The sequence below is a fragment of the Hemicordylus capensis genome, chromosome 3 (genome assembly GCF_027244095.1).
Source record: "Hemicordylus capensis ecotype Gifberg chromosome 3, rHemCap1.1.pri, whole genome shotgun sequence".
In the NCBI taxonomy this organism is placed as follows: Eukaryota; Metazoa; Chordata; class Lepidosauria; order Squamata; family Cordylidae; genus Hemicordylus; species Hemicordylus capensis.
Window position 1 is genome coordinate 170,827,905 of NC_069659.1, and position 27,879 is coordinate 170,855,783.

At 41.0% G+C, this 27,879-nt stretch overlaps 1 protein-coding gene and 1 non-coding gene across 7 annotated transcripts in view; both read left to right on the forward strand.

Moving 5' to 3' along the window:
• Window positions 1–27,879, forward strand: part of DACH1 (dachshund family transcription factor 1) — a 553,005-nt gene that overhangs the window by 364,357 nt on the left and 160,769 nt on the right. For 3 of the 6 annotated variants that reach the window (XM_053307879.1, XM_053307882.1, XM_053307878.1), the window contains 2 exons: window positions 13,699–13,854; window positions 16,599–16,771. The exons of 1 other annotated variant lie outside the window; for it this stretch is intronic. In XM_053307879.1, the coding sequence (XP_053163854.1) occupies window positions 13,699–13,854; window positions 16,599–16,771 (329 nt within the window). The remainder of the gene's footprint in view (window positions 1–13,698; window positions 13,855–16,598; window positions 16,772–27,879) is intronic. 2 more of the 6 variants (XM_053307883.1, XM_053307880.1) reach the window with 1 other exon arrangement.
• TRNAV-UAC (transfer RNA valine (anticodon UAC)) lies at window positions 14,833–14,910 on the forward strand. The gene has a single exon. It is a non-coding gene; the product is annotated as a tRNA-Val (tRNA).

Consider the following 27,879-nt stretch of genomic DNA (forward strand, 5'->3'; position numbering starts at 1 on the left):
TTTATTTTTTGAGATTGTTTTTATTGTATTTTGTGAAATTTAAATCTGTTTTTACTTTTTATGTTGTGTTTTAATTTTTGTACACCACCTAGTGATACACATATCAGGCAGTCTAAAAATATAATAAATAACATTAGGCAAAAATAACTTTATACCTCAGTTAGGAAAACCTATTATTGGCCCAGAGTGAGGAAGATTAAAGCACTTATCCGTAGCAGAAATATTCTTATCACTAATAATTTAGATGTCTCTGCATATTGTAGTTACAAGGACAGTGCAAATGTTAATAAAAACAAATGTATTCTGTAAACATATTTTAACATATTTTTACTGTTAGATGAATCATTATTAGTTTTGGAACCACACTTGGTTGCAATGGCTGATCCCTACGTATCAGTAGTAAAATAAACTTAAAATGTAAATGTCAGTGTGATGCTCAGCATTTACATGTGCATGTCCAGAAAGTGCGGGGGGAAATACATATCTAGTTTCACACCTTTCCCAAATCTGTATGTACTTGTCAGCATTCACATGTGAATGTTGACATTTACCAAATTTCAGCATTCTCTGAAACATACAATATATCCTTGCATACATGTGTATAAGTGTAATCCCAGCTGGGAAGCACTGAAATTTCAAAAAGGATATTCTCTACTGCAATTTCTTACATAAATCAAACTGGAAATAAGACACATTTTACAATTCAATTTAAGATCCCACTGAGACAATAATGTTGCAAGCTGTGCATTTTGCAAAGTAATATAGTAATGTCTAGTTTGCATTTTTTAAAAACCAAATTAATCACACTTTATTGAATACGTTGAAGCAAACCTAAAATTCATCTATTATTAAAAAATCTTGTGCAACAAACACAAACTATATTTTATAGATAAAGGACAAACTCATTTATTCATTAGGATGAAACACTTGGAGTTTGCATTTTGTAACTATGAAAGAAATGACATTTGCTACCTCTAGTATTTTGAATATTTAAAAGCATTCTATGCAAAACAAGTTGCTTGAAAAATAATTCTAATAATAATATATAGTAGCTGATATCAATACTAAGGAAGCACTCCCACAATTAACACAAAGTACATGCTCTGAGGAGGAGGTGATTTTTGTTGACCTCCCCTTCCTTCTGAGGCAGACTGTGACCCCCAAAAATGTGTCTTTGAGGGGTGCACAACCCCAGAATCTGTCTCTGTGGGGTGCAAAACCCTTAGAGACATATCTTCACAGATCATCTTGAGCTTTAGAGGATAGGGGAGATTGGCAAAAATCACCCCTTCCTTAGAGCAATGCAGCAACATTTGATACCATTGGTTGATGGTATCGAATGCCTTCATAATTAGAAAGGTTTGATTTGGGTTACTAATCTGGTGATAAGCTGTCATTTATTAAGCGACCAAAAGGGTTAACTTTTAGGAGAAGGTGTACAGGCAAACCTTGGCATTTGCGGACCTGACATCCGCAGTTCCACGTATCTGCGGTCAGGTAATTATCACCTGACACGGGCATACATAGGGATAAAAAGGTCAACAAAGGGTTACTTTCACATATCCACAAGTTTGGGGTGGCCAGAAATGACCTCTGAGGTCATTTCTAATGCCATTTTCAGGAGAGGGGCCATTTTGTTATTACATTTCTGTTAAACATGTTATTCTTCATGAATAATAAAGTGAAAATGCCACATTTGGGACTTTTGGGGGGCATTGCTGGACACGTGGAGGCCCATGGAGTACAGTAGGGTAGTTTAACATCTGGTTTTAGGGCCCTTTTTGCTGTTTTCTGCTGTTTTCCATGCCGCCAGGAACCTAACCCCCTCCCGAGTCCCATTGACTCAATGACCCATTATCTGCGGTTCCATTATCCACGGTTGTAGCAGAGAATGGAACTCCCGCGAATAACAGGGTTCACCTGTATAGGCTTTTAAAAAGCGGTTTATGATTATATAAATAATATGATGGGAACACAAAGACCAAGGCAGTGATCAGGGTTCAGATAAGTGACCAGAAAATGGCCCCATCCGTTAAGTACCTCTCCCTCTTAGCCATTCCTTATAAGAATTATTCCTTGTTTAGTGCCACCTTGCCCCTTCATTCCCCATTTTCTTACTAAAACTTGAATTGGGACTGTGTACTTGCAAAAGCAATGTTTTGACCATATAGCCTTGTGAATTGCATTAGGAGTTCAATCTTAGTTTAATGAGCTTAGCAGTTTTAATGAAAGAGGGATTTTTTTGGGTAGAGGCCTGTCTCTTTGCCGCAGAAGCAATGGAAGATTTGCCATTATCTTCATTTGCTGATCATACAAATGACTGCCATGCATGCATGGAGGCCACGTGTGTGCCGGTGTCATGCAGGAGCAGAGGCGTAACTAGGGAAAATGGTGCCCGGGGCAAGCACTGAAATGGCGCCCCCCGCCCCCAACATACTACATTATACTTAGGTTTTTCCTCACAAGCGCCCGCCGCCGCCGCCAAGCCAGGCCACTGACTGGCCGCCAGGTGCCAGCACAGCAATGGGGGAGGGGGCGCAGGTGGCGCAGAAGGGACCCCTCGTGGGGAAGGGGGCACCAATGCGCTCCCTTGATTGCTGCAGCACTGCTGCACTGAGCAGGAAATATTTGTATTAACAAAAAATTAAAAATTAAAAAAAACTTTGGTCATGGCGGCGCCCCCCATGTGACCAGAAAAGATGGCGCCCGGGGCACGTGCCCCCCTGCCCCCCCTATAGTTACGCCTCTGTGCAGGAGCAGCTGGGACAAAGCACTGCCAGTGTTCCAAGCTAGCTGGGAGGAGCACTACCGAGTCAGGAAGTGGTGGTGAGCGGCAGGGGAGCAAGTATGCACCTGCTCTCCTCCATTTTAAAGGTACAGGGGATGTGTTACAAATCGTGATTTGTGCAGATCCCTGTGATATACTTATTTTGAGGCTTCTATTTTTGACATTCACACTACATTTTAACTGTATATTTGAAAAGCACCTGTGAAGAAAGTCCAAAGCACTGACTAGGAGCAAATGCCTTTGGGGTATGTTTCAAAAAATGGGAAATGTGATTCTGAAAAATAATCAAACCAAAGAACCCCCCAATTTTTTTAAATGCCTGGTGCAACTCAATAGATAAACTACAATGTGAACATTTAATAATGTCAAAGTAGCAGAGTTTCTATAAAAGTTCTTGTAAACCTGAATTAGTCAAATAGAGACTCATATGCATATGTCCTTTTTATTTATTATTTCATTTTACATTTTATATCCCGCTCTTCCTCCAAGGAGCCCAGAGCGATGTACTACATACTTAAGTTTCATCCTCACAACAACCCTGTGAAGTAGGTTAGGCTGAGAGAGAAGTGACTGGCCCAGAGTCACCCAGCTAGTTTCATGGCTGAATGGGGATTTGAACTCGGGTCTCCCCAGTCCTAGTCCAGCACTCTAACCACTACAATTGGAGTTCTTTGAATGAATCTTCAAAAAGGAAATTCTTTGTAAAATGCCAAGTCACATCCTCAAAATATAAAATACAGTTCTCAGATGAAATGAAACTTTTTGAAGTGGAGTGTGAAACAGTATCCCACAATGCACTGTGAGATGGGCGCAGTGCATTGGGGAATACCCTTGTGGAGTATAGGTGCTATACTCCACTTGGAAAGGATACTCACTTTATTTGAAGAATGGAATTTTAAACTAGTGGAGCAGCGATTTGTCATTTGATATTTTATGTATGCATTCCCATGAAGAAGTTTTGAATCAAAACTTCTTCATGGGAATGCATACGTAAAATATCAAATGACAAATCGCTGCTCCACTAGTTTAAAATTCCATTCTTCAAATAAAGTGAGTATCCTTTCCAAGTGGAGTATAGCACCTATACTCCACAAGGGTATTCCCCAATGCACTGCGCCCATCTCACAGTACATTGTGGGATATATAGAGATCCATGCTGTGTGCAGCAGCTAATTGTATGGGAGTGCGGTCTGCGCTTCCCAGCAGCTTTATCCCGCCTGCCCACCTGCCTTCCTGTGTCCTGGTTGTGTGAATACACTTACTCTCTTGCAAAGCGGCTTGGGTTCTGAGTTTAGCCCAGTTAATTACATTTTATTTTCTTCCCAGTCCCCAAACAAGGCTTCCTAGTGGATAAAAGCATATTCCAGGAAGGGAAGCTCACCTCTTTTGTTCTTGCTGTTGTTTTGTTGTTGTTTTGTAAAATACAGTTGAAAAACTGATGTTTCTGGAATGTTACACATAAATGAAATGTTTTTATTTCTTTTATTTAATATTTAACTCTTAGGTTCAGAAAAAATGCAGTAAAATAATTACTGGATGAAACATGCTCATAGCTTGTTCAATAATACTTTTCTTAGGACATTCATATGGTTCCACACAGCTTTATAAAAAATGTTGCTTTCCTTTTTCTTCTTCTTCCTAGCTAGGCTTGAGGCTTATGTTTTCAAGTTCCATCAGTGGCTGTCAACTCTTTGTAACAGGCTTAAGCATTTGATACCTGATATCCCTGGGTGCTGTAGGTATACCCTCTTAGAAGCTGTTTGCTTTAAATTGAGACAACATTAGGTTTTGGAACAATAACTTAATTAAATTATGCAAAATGCTCCAGCTTCAACACAGTACTTTTTTTGTGCAAAGTGACAACAGTTGTCACATGCATTTAAACAAACATTTCAATAGTACTTTCCTGACAAAGCTGTAGCTTTATATCTGGAGCACTGGTGGACAGGAAAAGGTTGTTACCATTGTGATCATAAATATGAGGGGCCAGAATGGAAAACAGCTCATTTCTGTTTAAACTATCCTTCCACAGAGTCATTTTGACAACCATCAGAGTTACAACTATTATTACTACTATACTATTATTTATATACACCACTTTTCAACTACAAAAAAGTTCTCAGTGTGGTTTAATAATAGCAAAGAAAATAGTTCCTTTTCTGCAGAAGGATCATAGTACAAAATAACACAAATACACCAGCAACAGCCACTAGAAGGAGACTGTGCCAAGGTTAAATAGGGTCAATTACTCTCCCCTGCTAAACATACAAAAATCACCACTTTGAAAGGTGCCTCTTTGTCGTCATCATCATCATCATCATTTATTTATTACAGTCCACAACCAGCCTATTTGTCCAGTTAGCAGGGACAAGGCATTATTTCAGTTGTTATAGCCACAATCTAAGTTGCTGTTTGATTGTGGCTACTACAGCTATGTCTACCCTGGCAGACATATATAATGAACTTGTGAAGCTGCCTTGAACATGGTCAAAATATTGGTGCCTCCAGCTCAGTATTAACTGCACTGACTGGCATGGGCTTTCCAGGGTTTTAGACAGGGGTCTTTTCCAGCCTGGGACCTTCTTCATGGAACTTGCTCACATGTTCCACAGCTCACTCTGCTATGGGCTCCAAAAGAAGAGCTAGAAGTCTTGAACTTTTGCTGAGGATTGCGAATACCTATAATAGTGTGCCTGCAATCCAGAACTGCTACTTACATTGGAAACATTGCTAATGGTCAAAATAAAAATAAAATAATATTATATAATATTAAATTGTTCAAGGACATATTTCAGTTGCAAATAGAACTTACATTCAGTTGCAAGAAGCCTGCTGGAATCAAAAATCTCACATGGTGTATCCTAAAAGTTGGCAAGATAAGCTAAAACCGTCTTCTGTGCGGTGGAAGTCCCACATCAATTGGGCCACAGCAGTAAGCCCTAAGCCACAGTTATCTAGACTCTACTACAAGCCTTAACCAATCAGAGCTGTTTAGTTAGATGGCACATGGAGCAAAACCTCACTTAAAGATCATAAGGGATAAGAGAGCACATTTGGGAAAAGGCAATCCCTGTGATATTCCAGAAATAGGACATTTAGGGTTACAGTGGTCCCTCTACTTACGAAATTAATCCGTTCCGAATGCACATTTGTAAGTCGAAAAATTCGTAAGTCGAAAAGCGGTTTCCCATAGGAATGCATTGGGAACGGATTAATGCGTTCCGGAGCCTAGAAAAAAGACCCAGACCCCCAGTAAGGCTTGCAAACTGCACAGGAACATTTCTTTTCAAGAATAAACAGGCAGTAAACAGGCAGGCAAGTCAAGGGAACCGCATGTAAAATTTGTAAGTCGAGGAAACCCCATCTAAAAATTTGTAAGTCGAGGAAACCCCATCTAAAAATTTGTAAGTTGAAAAAACCGCATCTAAAACCGGATCTAAAACTGCCGTTTGTAACTCGAAAAATACTTATGTCGAGTAGTTTGTAAGTCGAGGGACCACTGTATATGCATTGTAACTAAAATTTTAAAAAAGGATTCTGAAGCGAATAGGTGGCACAGTTGATACAGAACACGTTATATGCAGAAAAGTGTGTTCAGCTCAAATATAACCTTTTGTCTGCAGGCTCCAGCTCTGAAACAAACAAAACCCACCACAGTTCTGCAGATGTAAAGCATAAACTAGCTGTTGTTGACTGGCATTTGTCATGTCATAATGTCCCCCCACCCCACCAACACACACAGACATACACACAAGCCCTAGAGTAGTTTTGCAATTTTATAAATCATTTTTTAAAGAAAGTCTAAAGATAAGTTTATAAATGGATTTGTGTTCATCTGGCTTTTAAAAAAAATGTAGACATGGGGGCAATATCAAAACTGACAAATGGAGTGGCATTTGGCTTGCTGGTATGTAAGTCTTTTGTGCTCCTTGAAAAACTGCGGGGAAGATAGGTTTGCACCTTGGCTGAAGAACTTGCCACAAGTTCTATTTTGGGATTTCATCTGTCTTTTCCTACCATTCACCTTCCATATTGAAACAGGCAGCTGCATTCAAATACAGACAACTGTAAAAACTTGATTTGAACAGCAAAACAAAAAGTAGCTTCAAGCCTCCTCCTATTGTCCTCTTCCTCATAATTAATACATAAGCCCTTATGGGCTTAGCACCTGTATATCTCTGGGATTGCTTCTCTCGGCTGGTTGTATCCCAACTTGTGAGGTCTTCTCAGCTGGCCCTTCTTAGTGTCCCAGGCCTGGGATGGGACACTAGTGCATGGTGCCTGGGCCTGTAGGAGGGCCTTCTCTTTGGCCTACCCTCTTCTTTGGAAAACTCCCCACCCCCCAGATTTGTTCAGCCTCCCTGGCTGCTTTTAAGGTTCTTCTTAAGACCCATCTGTTTCACCAGGCATTCGACCTTATTATTATTATTATTTCTTGTTTACACAGTCAGACAGGTGTTATTGACTGGTTTGTTTTATCCAGACATCGAGTCCTTCCCAAGAACCTGGGATGGCTGAATTTTATTGTCAATTATTATAGATATCGTTGCAGAATATAGGCTGTTCCCAGTAAAGCTGCTTTTTGTAATTGGCTGATGGTGATTTCTGTGGCCCCGATGGTGTTGAGGTGCTCTTTAAGGTCTTTTGGAACTGCACCCAGGGCACCAATTACCACTGGGATTATTTTGGTCTTTTTCTGCCACTGCCTTTCAATTTCAATTTGTAGATCTTTGTATTTGGTGATTTTTTCTATTTCTTTTTCTTCTATTCTGCTATCCCCTGGTATTGCTATGTCGATTATTTAATTATTTCTTGTTTACACAGTCAGACAGGTGTTATTGACTGGTTTGTTTTATCCAGACATCGAGTCCTTCCCAAGAACCTGGGATGGCTGAATTTTATTGTCAATTATTATAGATATCGTTGCAGAATATAGGCTGTTCCCAGTAAAGCTGCTTTTTGTAATTGGCTGATGGTGATTTCTGTGGCCCCGATGGTGTTGAGGTGCTCTTCAAGGTCTTTTGGAACTGCACCCAGGGCACCAATTACCACTGGGATTATTTTGGTCTTTTTCTGCCACTGCCTTTCAATTTCAATTTGTAGATCTTTGTATTTGGTGATTTTTTCTATTTCTTTTTCTTCTATTCTGCTATCCCCTGGTATTGCTATGTCGATTATTTAATTATTTCTTGTTTACACAGTCAGACAGGTGTTATTGACTGGTTTGTTTTATCCAGACATCGAGTCCTTCCCAAGGACCTGGGATGCCAGAATTTTATTGCCAATATTAATAATAATAATAATAATAATAATAATAATAATAATAATAATTTATTGTTATTGGTATTGTTCACTGCCTAGAGTTTTTGGAAGAGGCATTATATAAGTAAAGTTAAATAAATAAATAATAAATAAATAAACAAGCTACTGGATGAGGAATGTGCTCTTGTTATTTTAGAAGTCTGATTATTTCAGTGGAATGGAAGTAGCCTCTGTGTTCTGGCTTTCTGGCTTAGCAAAGAGAGTGAATGAAGAATACAGGACACCCACTTTGTCACTGAATATTTATTTATTTAGACATTTATATTAGGGGTGTGCATGAACCGGTTCAGCGATCTATTCACAGACCGCCAAATCGGTTCTAAAGACCGGCATTTGAGCCAGATCAAAGGTGTGGGGGATTAGCTTTAAGGCACGGGGAGGGTGTCCTTATCTCTTCTGCCAAGTTTCCCTCTCTGGCACTGCTTCCAAAACTGCTGTCGCTGGGTGGCAGTATACTGTCTTGCCACCACGGTCAGCATAATGCCGGAAGAGTGCTGGCCACTTTTACGCTGACCTGGGCTGCAAGAGGGTATACAGCCACCCAGCGACAGTGGTTTTGGAAACAGTACCAGAGGGGGAATGTGGCAGGGGAGGTAAAGACACCGTCCTCATGCCTAAAAGCTATCCCCACCTCGCAGGTATGCACGGAACTGGTTCCATGTATATCCCTAATTTATATCCTGGTCTTCCTCCAAAAAGTCTAGAGTGATGCACATATGTTTATCATCACAACAACCTTGTGAGGTAGAGTAGGCTGAGATATAAGTTATTGGCTCAGAGTAATCCAGTGTGTTTCATGGCTGAATGGGGATTGAAACTCCAGTCTCCACAGCAAGGCAGCAAGCCTAAGTTCAGGCAGCAGGAAATTCCGAAGAGCTGGGGCCAGCACCAAAAATGATCTCACACATATATATGACGACCATTCTTTAGAAGACAACAGTACTCACAGAGAGCCTCTATATATAATCTAACAGGCCAGGTAGAAATTTATGGGATTAGGCAGACCTTCTGGTAGCTTGGTCATAAGCCTTTAAGGTAGTAGTTGGGAAGTCCTAGAAGCCAAATATAGACTTATAGGTAGCATACTGAAGTCCAGGACCCGCAGAGTAGCATTCCCTGAAGTGCAAGCTGTTCCATATGCAGGGCCAGCAAAACTGGCAGAGTTGAGGGGTCTCAAAGCGTGGATGAGTGTTGAGAGGAGGGCTTTAGATTTGTTAGGCACTGTGATACATTTTTGTGGAAGCAAAGCCTGTACAAAATAGGAGTGTGGACGGAACCAGTTCTGTGCACACCGGGAGGTGGGGGGGGCTCCTTTAAGGTGTGGGGAGGGCATCCTTTCCACCCCCACTGCACTTCCCTTTCTGGTGCTGCTTCAAAAACTGCTGGCACAGGGCAGCTGTATACCCTCTTGCTGTCCCAGTCAGTGTAATGCCGGAAGTGGCCCGCATGCATGCGCATGTCACGCATGTGTCCAGGCCACTTCTAGTATTACACTTACCGGGGCAGCAAGAGGGTATACAACCACCCCACACCAGTGGTTTTTTAAGCAGCGCAGGATAGGGAAGTGTGGCAGGGGAGGTAAGGAAATCTGCCCCACGTCTTAAAGGAGCCCCCACCCCTAGGATTTGTACAAAAGGGAAAGGCTCCACTTGAACCAAGATTGAACCAATCTGCTGGTGCTTAAAATCAAAAAGGTGGCAGAGAGAGCAGCTTTGAAAATGATGCCTGAGATTGCCGAAAGGAACTTGATTGTATCTGGTTCAGCAAGAAAAATCTCCTAAGGTGCAAGAGTGCAGACATTTGAAATAAACCAGAAATGGACAGAGTACAACCAGGAGTACAGCAGACAGTATTACATGACAGCTGGTCAAAAAAGTCAAAGGATGGTAAGGGAGATAGCACACACCAACACCTGGTACTATACTCAGCACTATACTCAGCGTATAGGTGTTTATATACTAATGCCAGAAGCGTCCGAACTAAGATGGCCGAGTTGGAGTGCTTGGTTGCTAATGAAAATATAGATATAGTGGGCATAATGGAAACTTGGTGGAATGGTGAGAACCAGCGGGTCACATATTCCTAGACACATGTTCTACAGAAAGGACAGGGGGGGCATATTGGGGGTGGAGTAGCACTGTGTGTTGTTGAAGGGATAGAATACAACAAGCTAGAAAACCTAGGAGGACTGGAGTCCTCCGCAGAAACATCGTGGGTTACAATATGAGGACTGAAAAGAAATGTGTTACTAGGGAAGTGCTATCACCCTCTGAATCAAATACTGAGAGTGACTGGAAGCTGAGGAAGGAAATCAGATAGGCTTCAAAGAGAGACATAATGGGTGTCTTAAATTACCCTCACATAGACTGGGCAAATTCATGTGTGGGTATTGGCAGAAGCCAAATTTCTAGACTTGCTAAATGACGGCTGTGGAACCAACCAGTGAAAAGGAAACCTTGGACTTAATCCTGAGTGATGCCCAGGACCTGATGCAAGATGTCAGAGTTGTAGAACCATTGGGGAACAGTGACAGCTCAATGAAAGTGTCGACTCAGTATGCCGCAGCTGTGAAAAAGGCCCCATGCTAGGGATCATTAGGAAGGGGATTGAAAGTGAAACTGCTAATATTATAATGTTATACAAATCTATGGTGCAGCCACATTTACTAATATTATAATGTTGTTATACAACTCTATGGTGCGGCCAGATTTGGAGTACTGTGTGCAATTCTGCTCACTGTATCTTAAGAAGGACATTGTAGAACTGGAAAAGGTAGAGAAGAGGGCAACCAAGATGATCAGGGGTCTTTATGAGGCAAGGCTACAGCATGACTACATTTAGTTTTGAAAACAGGCAACTATGGGAAAACATAATAAAAGTTTATAAAATTATGCATGGAGTAGAGAGAGAAATTTTTTTATCCCTCTCAGAGTACTAGAACCAGAATTTAGGACTGAAAAAATGAGGTACTTTTTCCACACAGCCCATAATTACTTTTTCACACAGCCCATATCTCTGGCAATTTAAAAAAAAAAACAACACCTGAAAACCCTTCTTTCCACCCAAGCTTTCTCAGCTTCCTAAATTGTGGGGTTTTTAATTTCTGGTTTATTTTAAAATTCAAAATCCGATTTGGGGGTTTTTAAGCACTGTAATTGTTTAATTGTTGTTTTAAAATGTTTTAAAATTGTTAACTGTTACATTGTTTTTTAATTTGTTTTAGCTCTTTACTGTGTTAGTGGTGTGCTTTAATTGTAAACCGCCCTGAGCCATTTTGGAAGGGCGGTATACAAATCAACTCAAATCAATCAATCAAACAAACAAACAAACAAATAAAGCTATGGAATTCTCTTCCACGAAATGTGGTGATGGCCACTAGCTTGGCTGGCTTTAAAAGTGGCTTGGACAAATTCATGGAGGACAGGTTTATCAATTGCTACTAGTCTGGTGGCTATAGGCCACCTCCAGCCTTGGAGGCAAGATGCCTCTAAACACCAGATGCAGGGGAGCAACAGCCAGAGTCTTGCCTGTGGGCTTATTAAGAGCATCTGTTGGGCCACTGAGTGAAACAGGATGCTGGACTAGATAGGCCTTGGGCCTGATGATGATGATGATGATTTGCATTTTGTATCCTGCTCTTCCTCCAAGGAGCCCATAGCGGTGTACTGCATACTTAAATTTCTCCTCACAACACCCCTGTGTTGTTCACCCCTGTAGGGTAGGTTAGGCTGAGAGAGAAGTGACTGGCCCAGAGTCACCCAGCTAGTATCATGGCTGAATGGGGATTTGAACTCGGGTCTCTCTGGTCCTAGTCCAGCACTCTAACCACTACACCACGCTGGCCCCTATGCAGCAGGGCTTTTCTTATGCTTTAAAAGTTAAAACCAGCACCTTGAATCATACCCAGAAAAACTTCCAAACTGTTGTCCTGACACAGAAGTGGAATTATATGGGCCGAGGTTTTATTTTCTACATGCTGTACTTTCTTGCCTCTGCCTCTTGTGAGGCAGCCCCATGTAAACTGCAATGTAGTAGTCCAACTGTGAGGTGACAAGGTTGTGGATCACTGTGGCAAGGTCCACCAGATCCAGGAATTGATACAGCTGGCACAGCAGCCGAATCTGGGCAAATGCACCCCTGACCACAGCTGTAGCTTGGGCATCTAGAAGCAAAGCAGGAGCCCTGAGCACACCCAACCTGCTCTTTCAGAAGGCGTGCAAACCCAGATAGAACACTGATGTCCCACTTGAAGATCAGCAGATTTCCTAACCAGGAGAACCACTATCTTATTGAGAGTTGGTTTCTCCTGTTAATGCTCATCCAGTCCAGAACACCTCCGTACAATGATTCAGGACTTTCAGGCTCTTCAACTGGGCAGTGAGATGTATAGTTGGTTGTCATCAGCATACCGATAACGCCCTACATCAAATATTTGTAGTAATCTTCTGTTGTTGGATTCTAGTTTAGATGCCAAACACTGCATGTTTAATGTACTTAAATGCTCAAATTACAGTTTTGTAAATATCAAAAGAAAGATCTTGCTTGTAGTAAGTATTCCATAAACAGAAAGGCTGAAGAATTGTGGCAATTATTTTTAATACAACATTTAACATAATATTTCACACACAAGCATATGTATGTCACTACTTTAAATAAAGAACACATGTAAATGCATTTTATTTTAAAAGTTCAGCACTTCAGATCCACTCCATCCCTCAAATTCCTTGCTGCATATGAGTCTGTTCTCATAACCATATGTGGATGAGCTGGAGGGAAGGCACACTCCTACCTCATGCCTCCAGATGACCAGAGCTTCCTTTTGGCTCTACGACTTGCATGCCCAAATGAATGCTGCAACAGTGCTCTCCATTGCAGATATCAGGAGCTGAGGCCTTCAACTATCCTGCAGTGCATTGTGCAAGCAGTGGAGAGGTAGTCTTCAGTATGGCAACTGATCCGCTCTGCCTGGTCCTGCTTTCCTCAGAACTCAATGGTAAACATGGCTGCTAGCAGCCCGGGAACAGTTTAAATTGCACTGGTGCTGCAGATAATCTAAACAAAAATATATGTCTCCTACCTCACTTTTAACTTGAGTAGTGGATCTGGACTACCCAGGTTCAGAGCTGCTGTGTCAGGAGACCTCCCGGTTCCCTAGGCAACCATGAATTCCTGGGTTAACTCCATCCTACCCAGGAATCTGTGGTCATGAGAACAGGCTCAATGTCTTTTCTGGTTCTATTTATTAAGAGTTACAGGTTTGTAAGGATCCTAACTTAACAAATAAAATTTTAAAAAATGGTTTCTGTGCTATGCCCATTGTTCATTGAGAGAACGAAGTATTCAATCCATTTACCTTTGGAAATGAAATACAATAACAAATCTTTAGAACTAACAACAATCTGCAGAAACAAAATTAAAACTCTACTATAATGTACTATAGGTTGATAACAACATATTTCCAACCATTAATTCTCAAAAACAAAATTGGCAATTGCAAAAGGAATTAACCATTGTCCTTGCTTGCAAATTCAGTTGCTGAACATTTGGATTTATCCTGCATCCCAATAATTTATATTCATTCCCCACAGGAAGCAGTGATGGTTCTTGGGATAGAGAAAAACGCCAGTCTCCCCCAACCCAAGGATCGCAGGCCTCTGTTAACCACCCCAGCTTGTCTGGACAGCATAACCTTCCAGTTAATCATCCTCTCAACCCTCTCCAACAGAACCATCTTCTGCCAAATGGTACGGGTTGACATATTTCCACATTAATATTTAGAGTTGCTCAAATTCCTATCTTTCTCTTATGTTTCATTAAACAGGCTACATTTTTTAAAAAAGCAACAGCATAAATTGTGACTTCTGCAATATTTCATATAACTTACTAAAAAGGCCATTACAGTACAATGTCTCTCAAGGGAATCTGACTTTTAAAATAACGATTAACACCAATTGCAAATATTTCATCACTAAGACTTGTTACAGCAGTGTTTGAGCAGGCTATGTAACAAGCAGTAAGCATAGTTTGTACTTGTGCAGTAACAAAAAAAGCTAAAGGCTTGTGTTCTATTGTACTATAGTTCTTTTCTGCTTTAATTAATAAATAGAAGCTTTGCAGTTTACTTGAAATGGTCACTGTATTCTTTACCTATACATGTCTGTAAACTTATATATAAGAGCTACCCAGGAAGAAAATCACAAGGTACAGAGTTTGTACCTGGGACCGCACCATTTCAAACTGCGGGCTGGGTGCCATTCTACATTAAAAGCTCCCTGCATATAGAAAACTAGCACATTCAAAGGGGACTAAGTTTGAATCCTCTCTTTCCTTGACATGTAATTTTTCATGGGCAAGGAAATGTTATTCATATGATTGGTATACAATTCATTTATATGGTTTACTCAAGTTTTCTTACAGATTCAGAGTATTTGACAATAATTAATGCCTCATAATGCATATACAATACCTGCCATAAAAATACTTCATAGTCTCTTTTCGATGCTCAGTATATCTTCAGATATTTTTCTTTCTTTCAGTGATTCTGGTTTTAGCTTCGTTTGTTGCTGTTAGAGTGCCTTAAGAGTGGCTTCTATATGGAGCTGTCTACTGGGGCCTGAGAAGTAAAACTCAGCAGTTGAAATAGTGGCGGCTAGGTAGACACAGATTGATGCCCTCCCTTCCTCCAGGTTGACAATAAGGCTGCAAAGGAAGGGACACAGAATGGAGATGAGGCCATGGCTCAGTGGTAGAGCATCTGATTTACATGTAGAAGGTCCCAGGTTCAATTCCTGGCATCTCCATCTAGGGCTGGGAAAGAGTCTTGCCTGAAACCTTGGAGAGCTGCTTCCAGACAGTGCAGACAATGATGAGCTAGATGGACTAATGGTCTGACTTGATATAACGCAGCTTCCTATGCTCCTAATCAGGGCAGCTGTTGAAATTCTGGCAGATAGACAGAGCGATCTGATTTCAATATGGTGGGCTGATTTCATTGTAGAGAATCATTCAGTCTGAATGATTATTCAGTCACTTGCAGTATGAAATAGCACAATTGCACAAACTCTGTGTAACATGATTTAAGTAAATGTTTAGACTAGGGGTGTGCATGGACCATTTTGCTTAGTTTGGTCTGAATTCAAACTGAATTTGGACTGAATCTCAGGTCCACGACCGGCTGGCCTGGACCGTTTGGCCGAAACAGTTCAAACTGATTCAGCGCTTCATGCTGCTATGTAAAGGGGAATCTGGTGAGGATTCCCCTTTGCTTGTAAAGAGGTGTGTTTTTTTTAAAGGGCTTGCTGGTGAGGGCAGCATGGGGGCAGCGGCAAGAGGTACCTGTAAAAGTAAATGCTAAGGTGCTTACCGGTGGCAGTACCAAGCAGTGGCACTTCCCTCAGCCAGCAGCCCATGCAGCGCCACACCTGGCCACACAAATGGCCTCCACACATGTGTGACCACGCAAATGTCCCCCACCCCGGCAATGGACTCACCAGCAAGCCTTTTTTAAAAAAATCTCCCTCACCAGATTTCCCTTTACATAACAGCATGAACTGCCAGATCAGTTTGCCTTGAACTGGGATTGATTTAGCTCAATTGCAGACTGGCCCCATTTCCTGACGGCCGTTCCAACTCACGATTGAATCGATTGGGCCAGCCCAGTGTGCAGCGAGCCGGTTCGCTTCAAACTGTTCTAGCACACCCCTAGTTTAGACTGACACTTAGCAAATAGCTAGTGATAACTCACAAGGCAGCAACAGTTTACAGTTAAGACAGCATGGGTAAACATGGCAGCTGCCCCAAAGTAAATTTAATTTACCTTTTGAGAGAAATTGTGCAAAGACCTGAAATATATGCACCAACTTGAGTCAAGCAATTGGCAGAATGATTCATGCTGGATATCATATGATCAGTTTCAGTTATATGAAGAAGCCATACCTCGTTGTCACTGTGATCAACCAAAGTCAACAATAATAGATTAAGAGTTATGGATATTCTGGACTATCATGTACAGCTTCAGTTAAAAAAGAAAATAAAAACTGTCCTCTAGATAGTATCCCATATGGTTTCTCCTAAAGCTTTGAAGTGTGGTGCCAAGATAGTCTTCAACCAATATTTGTTTACAGTATTTAGTGGTAGTTACCAGCACTTTGTACACATGACTGGAGTGGGAACAGTTACATATAGGGAATTAGGTAGTATTTGGAGTTGTACCTGTGGAATATTTAATATTTAACTTTTCCAGGGCAGACTGCTAGTATTTTGCTGAACACTGAAAGTCATTATTTCCTCTGTTGCATATTGTACTACAGCAGTAATAAAAAGCCTTTTTTTTTTTGCTAGAACATTTGTGAACTGAGTTAAGTAATAATTGAATAGAACTTTATCCTTATATTCTAGGTAGTTAAACTTTGCTGAATGTCAGAAATATTTGTGACATTCAGTCTTTAAAAAATATAAACACATTTGTTGCTTTATTTTCTTTTTCTAGGCCTGGAGCTCCCTTTTATGATGATGCCCCATCCGCTCATTCCTGTCAGCCTGCCACCAGCATCTGTCACAATGGCAATGAGCCAGATGAACCACCTTAGCACCATTGCAAATATGGCAGCCGCAGCACAAGTGCAGAGTCCTCCCTCAAGAGTTGAGACGTCTGTTATTAAGGTGACTGCTTAATAAAACAATACTAAAATAATATTAATATTGATATTAATAAAAGATTACTAAAGTTGATATTGATTTATTTGTCAAAAATCTCTTCCTTACTCAGATACATATTTCCACAATAATAAAATCCAAATTGTCTTACTTGAATACATTATTTGGAGAAATCCACTGAATACCGAGAACAATCCAGCCATTTAAGCACTCATATACCCAACATTCTTGAAGTGGTCTAGGGGGCACTCTCAATTTGAGATAGTGCTGATTCCTGGTTGTAAAACAAGGCCAAGCTCCCTTTATTGGGGAGGAGTGGGGGAGAGAAACTACCCATTCTTCTAAGCTCTCCTTGCCTTTTACTCTTTTAAGTTTTTTCTTTCTTTAGTAAGGGGTTGAGGACACACAGAAAGGAACGGAGAGGGGTGAGGATTTTCCTCCTGTAAGACCCCTTTCTCCTTCTCCCTGGACCAGAGCTGGTTTTGAAGGCCACTTTTTGTGGACCCATTTCAATATGCTGAAGTGCTTCTCTGGTTTCACTATCCTTTTCTCCCATAGCTAGGAAGGTCAGGAGAGATAAGCGGAGGCAAGCAAATATATTTCTTCCTTAGGAATAAACTTACTGGCAACCATGAGGCCTGTTCCTGCTGAAGTAGTCATGTGGAACGAACAGAGCACAATAAAGAAGGCAGACCTAATGAAGAGTCAAACTTCAACCCAAGAAAACTCTCCTGCCCACTTTCCATTGCTTGAATAAGCAATTCTGTGGGAATATATCCTCAGTGATCTATTAGGCTCGCCCCAGTATTTTCTAATACAGGTGAAACTCGGAAAATTAGAATATCGTGCAAAAGTCCATTAATTTCAGTAATGCAAATTAAAAGGTGAAACTGATATATGAGACAGACGCATTACATGCAAAGTGAGATAAGTCAAGCCTTAATTTGTTATAATTGTGATGATCATGGCGTACAGCTCATGAAAACCCCAAATCCACAATCCCAGAAAATTAGAATATTACATGGAACCAAGAAGACAAGGATTGAAGAATAGAACAATATCGGACCTCTGAAAAGTATAAGCATGCATATGTATTCAGTACTTGGTTTGGGCCCCTTTTGCAGCAATTACTGCCTCAATGCGGCGTGGCATGGATGCTATCAGCCTGTGGCACTGATGAGGTATTATGGAAGACCAGGATGCTTCATTAGCGGCCTTCAGCAATTCTGCATTGTTTGGTCTCATGTCTCTCATCCTTCTCTTGGCAATGCCCCATAGATTCTCTATGGGGTCAGGTCAGGCGAGTTTGCTGGCCAGTCAAGCACACTGTATACTTTTCAGAGGTCAGATATTGTTCTGTTCTTCAATCCTTGTCTTCTTGGTTCCATGTAATATTCTAATTTTCTGAGATTGTGGATTTGGGGTTTTCATGAGCTGTACGCCATGATCATCACAATTATAACAAATTAAGGCTTGACTTATCTCGCTTTGCATGTAATGCGTCTGTCTCATATATCAGTTTCACCTTTTAATTTGCATTACTGAAATTAATGGACTTTTGCACGATATTCTAATTTTCCGAGTTTCACCTGTACTGTTTGCACTGTAGGCTAAGTGGCTTGTGGCCATAGAAAATATGATCTCTTTTCCTATGGTATCAACTAAGTTAACATGTGGCACAATCACACCTAACATGAAACTGGAGTTAAATGGGGCAGAAGTTGGATTTCTTGTACCTGCAAATGCATGGAACCTCTGTCCTGTTCAAAAAGCCACCCAAGGTTTCCTTCCCCAAATTCCAATTTGAACGCTTGGGTTGTGAGTTTTGCTGCTCCTACCTGAGGTTTGAGTTCGAGTGCATTACAGCCGAATGCTGAACTAGAGGCAGCCTTCTCCAAGACCAGAGTTGAGGGAAGGAAGATCCTCCCTCTCTCTGTCCTGACTGGCTGCCGTGGCTGTCCTTCATATGAAGAAGGAAGTCCATGCAGCCAGATCCCCCTCCTCTCTACAGTTTCCCTGACTGTAGTTTGGATCCTGGTGGTTACATCCGAACATGGACAGGTTAGCACGTGCGGGGTGGGGAGGGCAGAACAACAGGTCAATTGGACCCTCAGTTCCACATTACATGCAAATGCAGCCAAAGAGTCCCTGGAGCAAACAGACACAACAGAGGGCAGGGCACAAGGCCATTAAGTTTGGTTGTTAGAGTCACTCTCTGACCACTTCAAATACAGATAACACCTATGTCCCTTAGTAGCAGCTCTCCTTTGCCTAGCCCTTCTGATTTGCATTGAAGGTTTTGCTCTAGGCAAAGGCCCAGACAGTGCAATACACATATGAGTCTGAATAGGGTCTGAGTCTGAATGGGATTGATACAGATTTCTGTATCAATCCCATAACTTCATTCAGTCACAGAATTAGTAGGCAGTGAAACAAAAATCATTGTTTTAACTTTTATAGTTTTCAAGAAGATATACTATAAAGTTAGCCTAGTTACAGTGGAGACTGAAAATGTACCTCATTGGCTGATGAGTAGTTTCTTCGTTTGTTCCTTCCTTCATTCATTCATTGTTAGATTTATATACTGCCTTTCATAAAATTATCCCAAGGCTGATGAGTAGTTTCTTTGTTTGTTCCTTCCTTCATTCATTGTTAGATTTACTGTATATACTGCCTTTCATAAAATTATCCCAAGATGGTTTACAAAAATTAATACAATAAATTCCATAAAATCACTTTAAAATATTGAAATCAATTAAAACCATCAAACTATTATTACATCTCTTTCTTCCTTTCTTCCTTTATTCCTTTCTTTCTTTCTCTTCTCTGGGACAGAGATACTACAGCTTATTCAGCTGGGTTTTCTCTGCCTTCTTCTGCCGCAAAATTATTAAGGTGAGAATCTACAGGGGGATGAAGGTGGGGGATTCATTTACTTTGCTACCAAGTGAAGATGAGGTTGCAGCTCTGATTTGAGTGGGATACTGCTGGGGTAGGGGAACTCTCTTTCTCTGATAGTGCAAGCCTTTGATGTATGAGGCCGTGGCAGCTCTGATTTGGGGAGATACTGAAAAGGGGCTGAGGAACTCATTTTCTATCCCTGTCTCTAGGGGGTGGGTTTGGAGTCTGGAGGTGGGTTTGGAGTGTGGGTGGAGCAGAAGGCAGGCTATAAACAGCATCTGTGCAAGGTGTGTTTATTTAGTTACACTGAAAGAACAAGGAAACTGTGTTTTCTGACAGGGAACATATTTTCTGGAGGGAAAATAGCCTGAGGTGGGGGCTAGGAAGATGAAGATAGGAGCAGAGCAGAGGGGGCTGGTCAACAAGTGTGCAGATATTGCAGTCCCTTTTACTTTGGGTGAGGGTGAGGGGAGGGAAACCCTGATCTTATGGCACTTCAACTCCAAAGTTATCGGGCAGATCTGTGGCATCACTGAAATTGAGGTAGGGATAAAAGCAGCCCCACCACCCCTGCCAAGAAAAATTCCATTTGCCTGGGAATCCCTGCTATTTAATCCTGGGTGTATGGTGGGAGGGCACTCTGCCATTAATAGTAATGCCTGACAAATCTCAACCACAAATGAAAGTCTAGTCTTCAAGCACATAATTGCATCAGCCAATGAGGTGTGTTTTCAGTCTCTTTCCAGGTTTGCAGTTTTCTGCTAACTTTTTTAAGTACTTTTAGAAAGAAATCTATAATAGTTAGAGCACTGATATTTCCCCTATAGGTATTGTATGAGTAACGGTTGACAACACAATGAATTCTGAAATGTAGGAAAATATCCTATGCTACATCCCAGATATGCTAGATGTTTAGGAAGCAATCTACCCGCCCAGTAATGAGTATTGTCTATAGGTGGGGAAAGGTTACTTGTTTGCTTCCACAGTTTATAATATCCTCTTTAAGTAGGTTGAATAGTTGCCCTTCAGTAATATGTTCTTATTGGTAAGGTTGAGCAAGTGTAGTTTGCCTGCACTTCTACCTCCAGTCTGGAAAAGCAGGGAGCATAGACTATCTTTGAACCAGCAGGTACGCTTGCCTAGAAGAATATTTTCAAATACGTAGAAGTATGAACATTCATACAAACTAAACATTTCTCTATTTCAGTGAGATCGAATTAAACATGTACTTTCCTTTCCTGCCCAACATATGGAGATCTAGATTAGTTAATTAATTATATTTATAGCCTGCTCCATCACAAAATTCAGGTCTGGTAACAATATGTTAATTATGAATCACCAAATTAAACTGATAAAATCCCAATTTGTTCTCTCCATCTTATCCTTGGCCAGCATAAGCCACTTCGAAAAGGTTTTACACTCCCTCTGGAAGTATCCTATATTTGGATACTGATTTATCTGTAGTATCCAAAATCTACAGGGGCGGGATAAATATTAGTGTTCAGTGGTAGCTATCAAAAGTGTTCTTTGCTTTGAATGGATTGTGTTCACATTTAAAAAATTGTTTTCTGATTACAGGATATGCAATTTGTTTTGTCTAATTAGTAGCAGTGATGTTTTAAACCAGCAGCAGGTGGGAAGGCGATGCCACTTCTTCTGGGCTACAGTTTAAATGATTCCACTGCTCATTTTCTGAGTTTGAAATGGTGCAAGTGAGAACTGAAATTTTCCATCTCTTTCAGTCACATGGTAGACTGTGAAATTCTTAAACTGACAATCTCCCTAGTTTGTCTCAGTAGGAAAGCTGACTTGGAGAGCCTTACCAGCTCAGACCTCTTGCTGACCCTTGCTCTACAATTCTTCACCAAGTTCTTCTGAGCCAATATGGTTATCTTTAATTTGCAAAGCTTTAGATGCCATTCTGCTATTAAGCAGTGCTTCATTTCCCAGAGATAAGAAGCTGGAAAAACACTGAGAACAAATCTTGGTCTTCTATTTTTAAACCTTTCAAGAGAATGAACCAATGCAGAAATAAACTCAAACCATTAACTATAAATTAGGGAAAGTGTTGGGTACCTACTGAATTGTGGCGCAAGTGCTTGATATGATATCCCACCTGATGAATCCTTGCCCTTTCTGAAAGGAACATTAAATGCCTTTTTTTGTAGTAGAACATTGAGGTCTATGAATGGAGGAATAAGAAGAGCTCAGGAACGAGCAGGGACAACAGACTGTGACAACAGTAAATCACATTGAGTGTAACAGCTGTGACCCGAGAATGCTTTAGGCAGGAGATGCCTTTCATCACCTACCCATGGCTATAAGGAAGCCAAGCTTGTTAGCATCCTCAGTTTTGCCCAAACAGAAATATGTGCAAACAATCTAAATCACACATTGCAATATCACTCAGTGCTTATGGCAACATGTTTGTGGTAATGTTCAGAAGACAGTCATAAAACTATATCAAAATCAGAACTATACCTATGCAATACATATTGAACTATCTGTTTGCAATATAATATATAATATAAATAACAACTGTAATCTACTTAAATTATTTGAATGTCTTGTGAGACTTTCAAAGTATAGAATGTCTATGGATGGGAAAGTACTCCTGTTTCTATAGGCTTATCTTCTATAAGAATACATTATTGGCAAACAACAATAAATAAGGCATTTTTAAGCAGTGGGGCATTTGTGTGTATATGTGTGTGGGTCTGCCTGTAACAACTGAAGAATGTCACATGGGTCATCTTTTCTGTCATAGGGGTGCTTTGTGCATTTTGTTTTCTATATGTGCATATAAAAATACAACATATGCATACACCAGACAGAAATTTGCAACTGCATATATTATACAAGTATACAAACCATACAGGCAGGTCTAGAAACAGATGTATGTACTATCACACATCTATTTCTTTCTGTAGAATGTGTGACGTTATCTTAAAAGAAGCATTGTATGCTTTGCAACCAGTGGAGCCCCCCAACTCTGCTGCTCCATGTGCCAGGAAACAAAAATATAATACGTTAAGCTGGTCTAAGGACCATAATACATTTACTTACTTACTGAAATATAATACATTGCTGCAAACTGCATTTGAAACTGAGGAGAGTTGAAAAGGGAGTTTAGAGGAGAGTTGACATGAGAAGTCAGCTTTCAAATAAATGTCTACTGGACCAATGTGATCCCAAGCAGCTATTTGGATCTCATCCATAAAATCCTGCACAAATGACTGCACCAACCATGTGACCCTTTACTACTATTATAGTTTGGGGCCATCACCTGGCCTGCATTCATCTTGACATGCAAGTACAGCACCAATGATGGCTACTTTATCAGAGTTGGAATTGAAGCCATGCCCCTGTACTGTTGGTGGACACTATTATCCTGAACTGTTTTGCTGTGTCAGAATACGTGGCTGTGGGTTACACAATTTTTGAGTGGAAACACTGGGTCAGGAGTGAAAACACTGGTCTTGTATTAAAAATAAGAGATGGTGATTTCTTCTGCTGCCTTAGGAGCAGAATTCCTCCCCCATTGAAACATGGGAAGACTTTTTGCTAGAGGTAATTAGGTAATCTAATCCCTACCATCGAGTACTAGCCTTGGCACCAGCCAGATCTTACTTATTTGTGGGGTTGTTTTTGTGTTCTCTAAGGCTATGCAGTTGGTTTTTTTTGAGACTCCATTGTCAGGAAATCCTGCCAAAAGGTAGGAATCATAAGAGATTCCTGTATTAGTAATGAAACGCTCCCCTGGCATTTGCTAAAGAATCAACAAATGACTGTTTAATAGTTGACACGTAGTGTTTACTGTATCACCTGAACACTCCTGTTTTAGTTGATAGTTGACTGTGGGGAAGCAACAAAATTTTGTCAGGAGTGCCAACTTATCATTATTTGTTCTGTTTGGAAGACCTTCAAAATTTATGAAATATACAAATAAACAAACTGATGAGCAAGTCACACATTATGGCATGATTATACATCTACAGAATAGAGATGTGCAGCAATAAAGTTAGTTAAGTTGTTGTGAGCTGTGAATCCTAGCATTTACATGTCCTTTCACTTTTTGTTTCTGATGGTTCTAACATAATTTAAAACTTCATCCTGTGTCCAATTGCTTGCTCAGTTCTGCATCATTGTTTCCCACGAATTTTCCTCTTATCCAACGTTTTCCTTCAGAGGCCTGTGTATGAAATTTTGATTATTCCCTACAGATTCCCAAGGAGTTAGGGCTGCTCCATGTGTCCCGTTGGGTAGAGCTGTGTGACAGTGGGATGGCTCCTAACACACGTTCAAAATTTCGGGGCTGGGAGCAGCGTTGCCATGTATGTAGCTCAGCCACCACAGGAAATCTCGGGTGAGGGGAGCCACTGTTTCTGTGATTCCTGCCAAGCCAGGTGGCAGTCCTGGGCAAAGAAAAAAACAGGCATATGTGCTATGGGGCAACCATACTGCCAGAGAGAGTGCTTAGACTTTTCCTGTCTGACCATTACTGGGAATGTGAAAGGTGTTGTTGGGGTATGCTCCCCCAGGGCTTGCGGGGATCTAGCAACCGGGTTGGGTGGCAACAGTCCTCTGGCCTGCTTATGTGTTTCCATGGCCTCTCACTCGCATGATAGAGTGGTCCACTCCAGAATACCATTCATCCTCATTGCATAGGAAGAATTTCTCATGTGATTTGATCTAATAATGCTCCAGATGGTTCTTCTCATGAGTCTGCCTATCTATCTATCTGTCTGTCTGTCTGTCTGTCTGTCTGTCCGTCCGTCTGTCTGTCTGTCGACCACACCAAACTTCCATCTCTGGTCAGTTTACAACATTGTCAAACAGATAAACAATGAAAACCTTAAAACAATTTAAAACAGGCTTCCCCAAACTGCGGCCCTCCAGATGTTGCTGAACTACAACTCCCAGCATCCCTAGACACAATTTTATGTGGCTGGGTATGCTGGGAGTTGTAGTTCAGCAACATCTGGAGGGCCGCAGTTTGAGGAAGCCTGATTTAAAACCACAGTCTAGTTATAAGGTTTGGTAGGAAAATAAAAAGTCTTTAGAGAATTTTTAAAAGTTGTCAGAGATGGGGAGACTCTTATTTCATCGGGGAGCACATTCCAGAGTCTTGGGGCAGCAAAAGAGAAGACCTCTCCCTGCGTAGCCACCAGATGAGTCGGTGGCAACCAGATCATTTCAATGGGCGGTGGGGCTCACGGCAAAGAAGAATTTATCTTAAATACCCAGGGGCTAAGCTGTTTAGGGCTTCAGCTCTTTGTATTTTGCCCAGAAACTTATTTGGAGCCAGTGTAGCTCTTTTAGTATAGGAGTAACATGGTCACTTTGAGATGTCCCAGAGACCAAATTGGCTGCCACATTCTGTACCAACTGCAGTTTCCGGACTATGTACAAAGGTAGCTTTAGATGCCATTCTGCTATTAAGCAGTGCTTCATTTCCCAGAGATAAGTCAAGTCTGGAGGTTACCAGCATGTGCACCACTGTTCTTAGGTTGTTCATCTCAAGAAATGGACGCAGCTGGTGTATCAGCTGAAGCTGATAGAAAGCACCTCTGGCCACCGCCTCTACCTGGGATACCAGAGAGAGGTTTGGATTCAGAAGCACTTCCAGATTATGTTCGTGTTCCTTCTGGAGAAGTGTGACCCCATCCAGAACTGGCAGATCAAAATTGTCTCCTGAGTTCCAACTTTACACAAAGAGTACTTCCATCTTATCTGGATTCAGTCTCAGTTTGTTATCTCTCATCCAGGCCATCACCACCTTCAGGTAGGCATTTAGGGAGGTTATTCCTTCCCCTGATAATGTTGACATGGAGAAATAGATTTGGGTGTCATCAGGATAGTGATAACATCCTGCACCAAATATGGAGCAATGCCATCATAGAGTGCATGCTTTCATCAAGGGGAAGGGGCCGGGGCCCCCTTCCCCACTAACCTTTCCTAAAAATAGAGCAATACCACTCAAGAATTTAAGGGGCCATCTCTTCACTCCAAATTTGGGTTTTGCTCCCCTGGCATGTGCTCTCTTTGTTGGGGAAAAATTGAGCTGCCCAGTTCATCATGTCACCAGGACTCCATGTGCTTCTGCAAATACGTCTGCAGCCCTTTATTTGTGCAAACGTCTCCCACAGTGCCTGTCTTGTCATCCTCTCCCTTTGTTGTGCGGGTTAGGAAAGGAGGAAACATAAGATGCAGTGGAAAGCGGGGTTTCCTCCCTTGGCATGCATTGGAGATTGGGACACGGCAACATGGTGTCCCTATTGCTGAGCAATGGTAGGACTGCTGAGACTCCATAGGGTGGGACAACTTATTGGAGAGATGGCCAGTGAGTAGCATGGCAGGCATTGAGCTGACGTGTTTCTTGGCTTGTCTGAGCTGCCCTCTATATGGTTTTGGGAACGGGCACTGCACAAAACCCAGATTATGGCACCCATGGATTTCAGACAACAGGACGCTACTTCAAACCTGAGATTCAGCCAGTGAAACACACTACAATCCAAAGGTTCATTTTGCAGTTTGGGTTCGCAAACCTCAGGTTGCTTTTGTGATGTAACTGTGACTGTTTCATTCAGATGACCACAAAATCTAATTTCTGCCTTGTTCGCTTTCCATTTTACATTATGTACAAAGGCAGCCATTGTGTAAACAATTGTGTAACTATCATTTTTAATTATGTTTGTTGTTGGGGTTTTTTTTGCATTATTTTGAACTTGTGAGCTGACGAGTTCATTTGAAAATAAAGTGGAGTATAAATTTAAACAAACAAAATAGAATAACCTCAAGGATTAGGTCTAGTGAATGAGCTGATACAAAGGCCCTGTTCAGACAGTGTATCCGCCCTGAGACTCTACTGGGGCTGGCAGAAGTGGGGGTGAGAGCAAGTCTCAGACTTGTGTTTCCTCTTTCCTCTTCTGTTTCTCTTCCTCTTTCCTCACTGCAGGAATAAAATATTGAGTAATCTAGGGGAGCTTATATTTATTTCAACTGTGTCTTCTTTAAGTTACAGGACTGAATGGGATACCTTGGCCTATTTCTCACTAAGATGAGAATCCTGTAACTTCTATTTGTAGGGGCTAGTTTGCATGATTGGAGGCTCCTCCATACAATTTTTTTTTTAAACACCCTCCACATAGAAAACTAGATGTCCAGGAGAAATATTCTAATTCAACTTCCCCCCTATCCTTATAGTTTGCTATATGGAGAGAATTGTTTTTTTAATGGGGTATCTCTGAATCTTTTGATTCCCCAACCTAGAGTATGAAGTGGTAAAATATAATCTTATCTTATGTTTATTAATTCAAGGAGAGCAAGGCCTAATATGGAAGTGTTCTGCATCTGCATCATTACAGCAGTCTGAAAGTCCCACTCAGACCGCTGAATGAACTGCCTGTTGAACAAACTGTAGGGTTTTTCCTTTGATCTAGGACTTGCTAGGAGAGTAGATATTAATGTTTGTGGAGGGTAAGGTCAGGAGTGAGAAATAACATATTAGACTTGCAATGGCAGTCCAAGAATGGTGCCTCCCTAGTAGTGTGCATGCAGTGGGGTGGGTGCTCTTAGACTATGCTGCCAGGTCAGGCAGCAGGGGTGTTTTTTGGTCCTATAAGGATCCAGGACCTCAGCATGATGCATGTAGATCCGACTCACCTTTATCCTCACAGAATCCGCTTAACAGGTGGTGACTGGGCTAAGGTCACCTATTATTTGCTTACTGTTCAACAGCTTTCCCAACACTGATTTAAAATCCAGTGGTGTTTGCCATTTTGAGTAAATATACTCTTGAAAAAGATAACTAACCTACAAAAGGATTGCAATAATTCAAAAGGAGCAACTTCATCACATGTGAAATGTTTAGTGTTCATGAGCACACATGAGCACAAGTTGGATCCACTATCTCATATTTTTTTATATTTGTATTATTTCTTACATAAATTTACATCCGTCCTTTCCATTAGAAATGATGCCCAAGACATCTTACAAGGATTAAACGCAAATTAATACAAAACTTTTTAAAAAAAAGATACATAGTGCAACATAAACATTATACAAAAATCAAAAGAGCAAAGCATGAAATTTTAAAAAAATAAAATAAACAGCCAGCCAATTAAAACATAATCACATAGCCAATCTAAACCCAACATAAATATAAAATCAACATGCTTCAGCAGAAGATGAACCAATGAGGCAACTATATA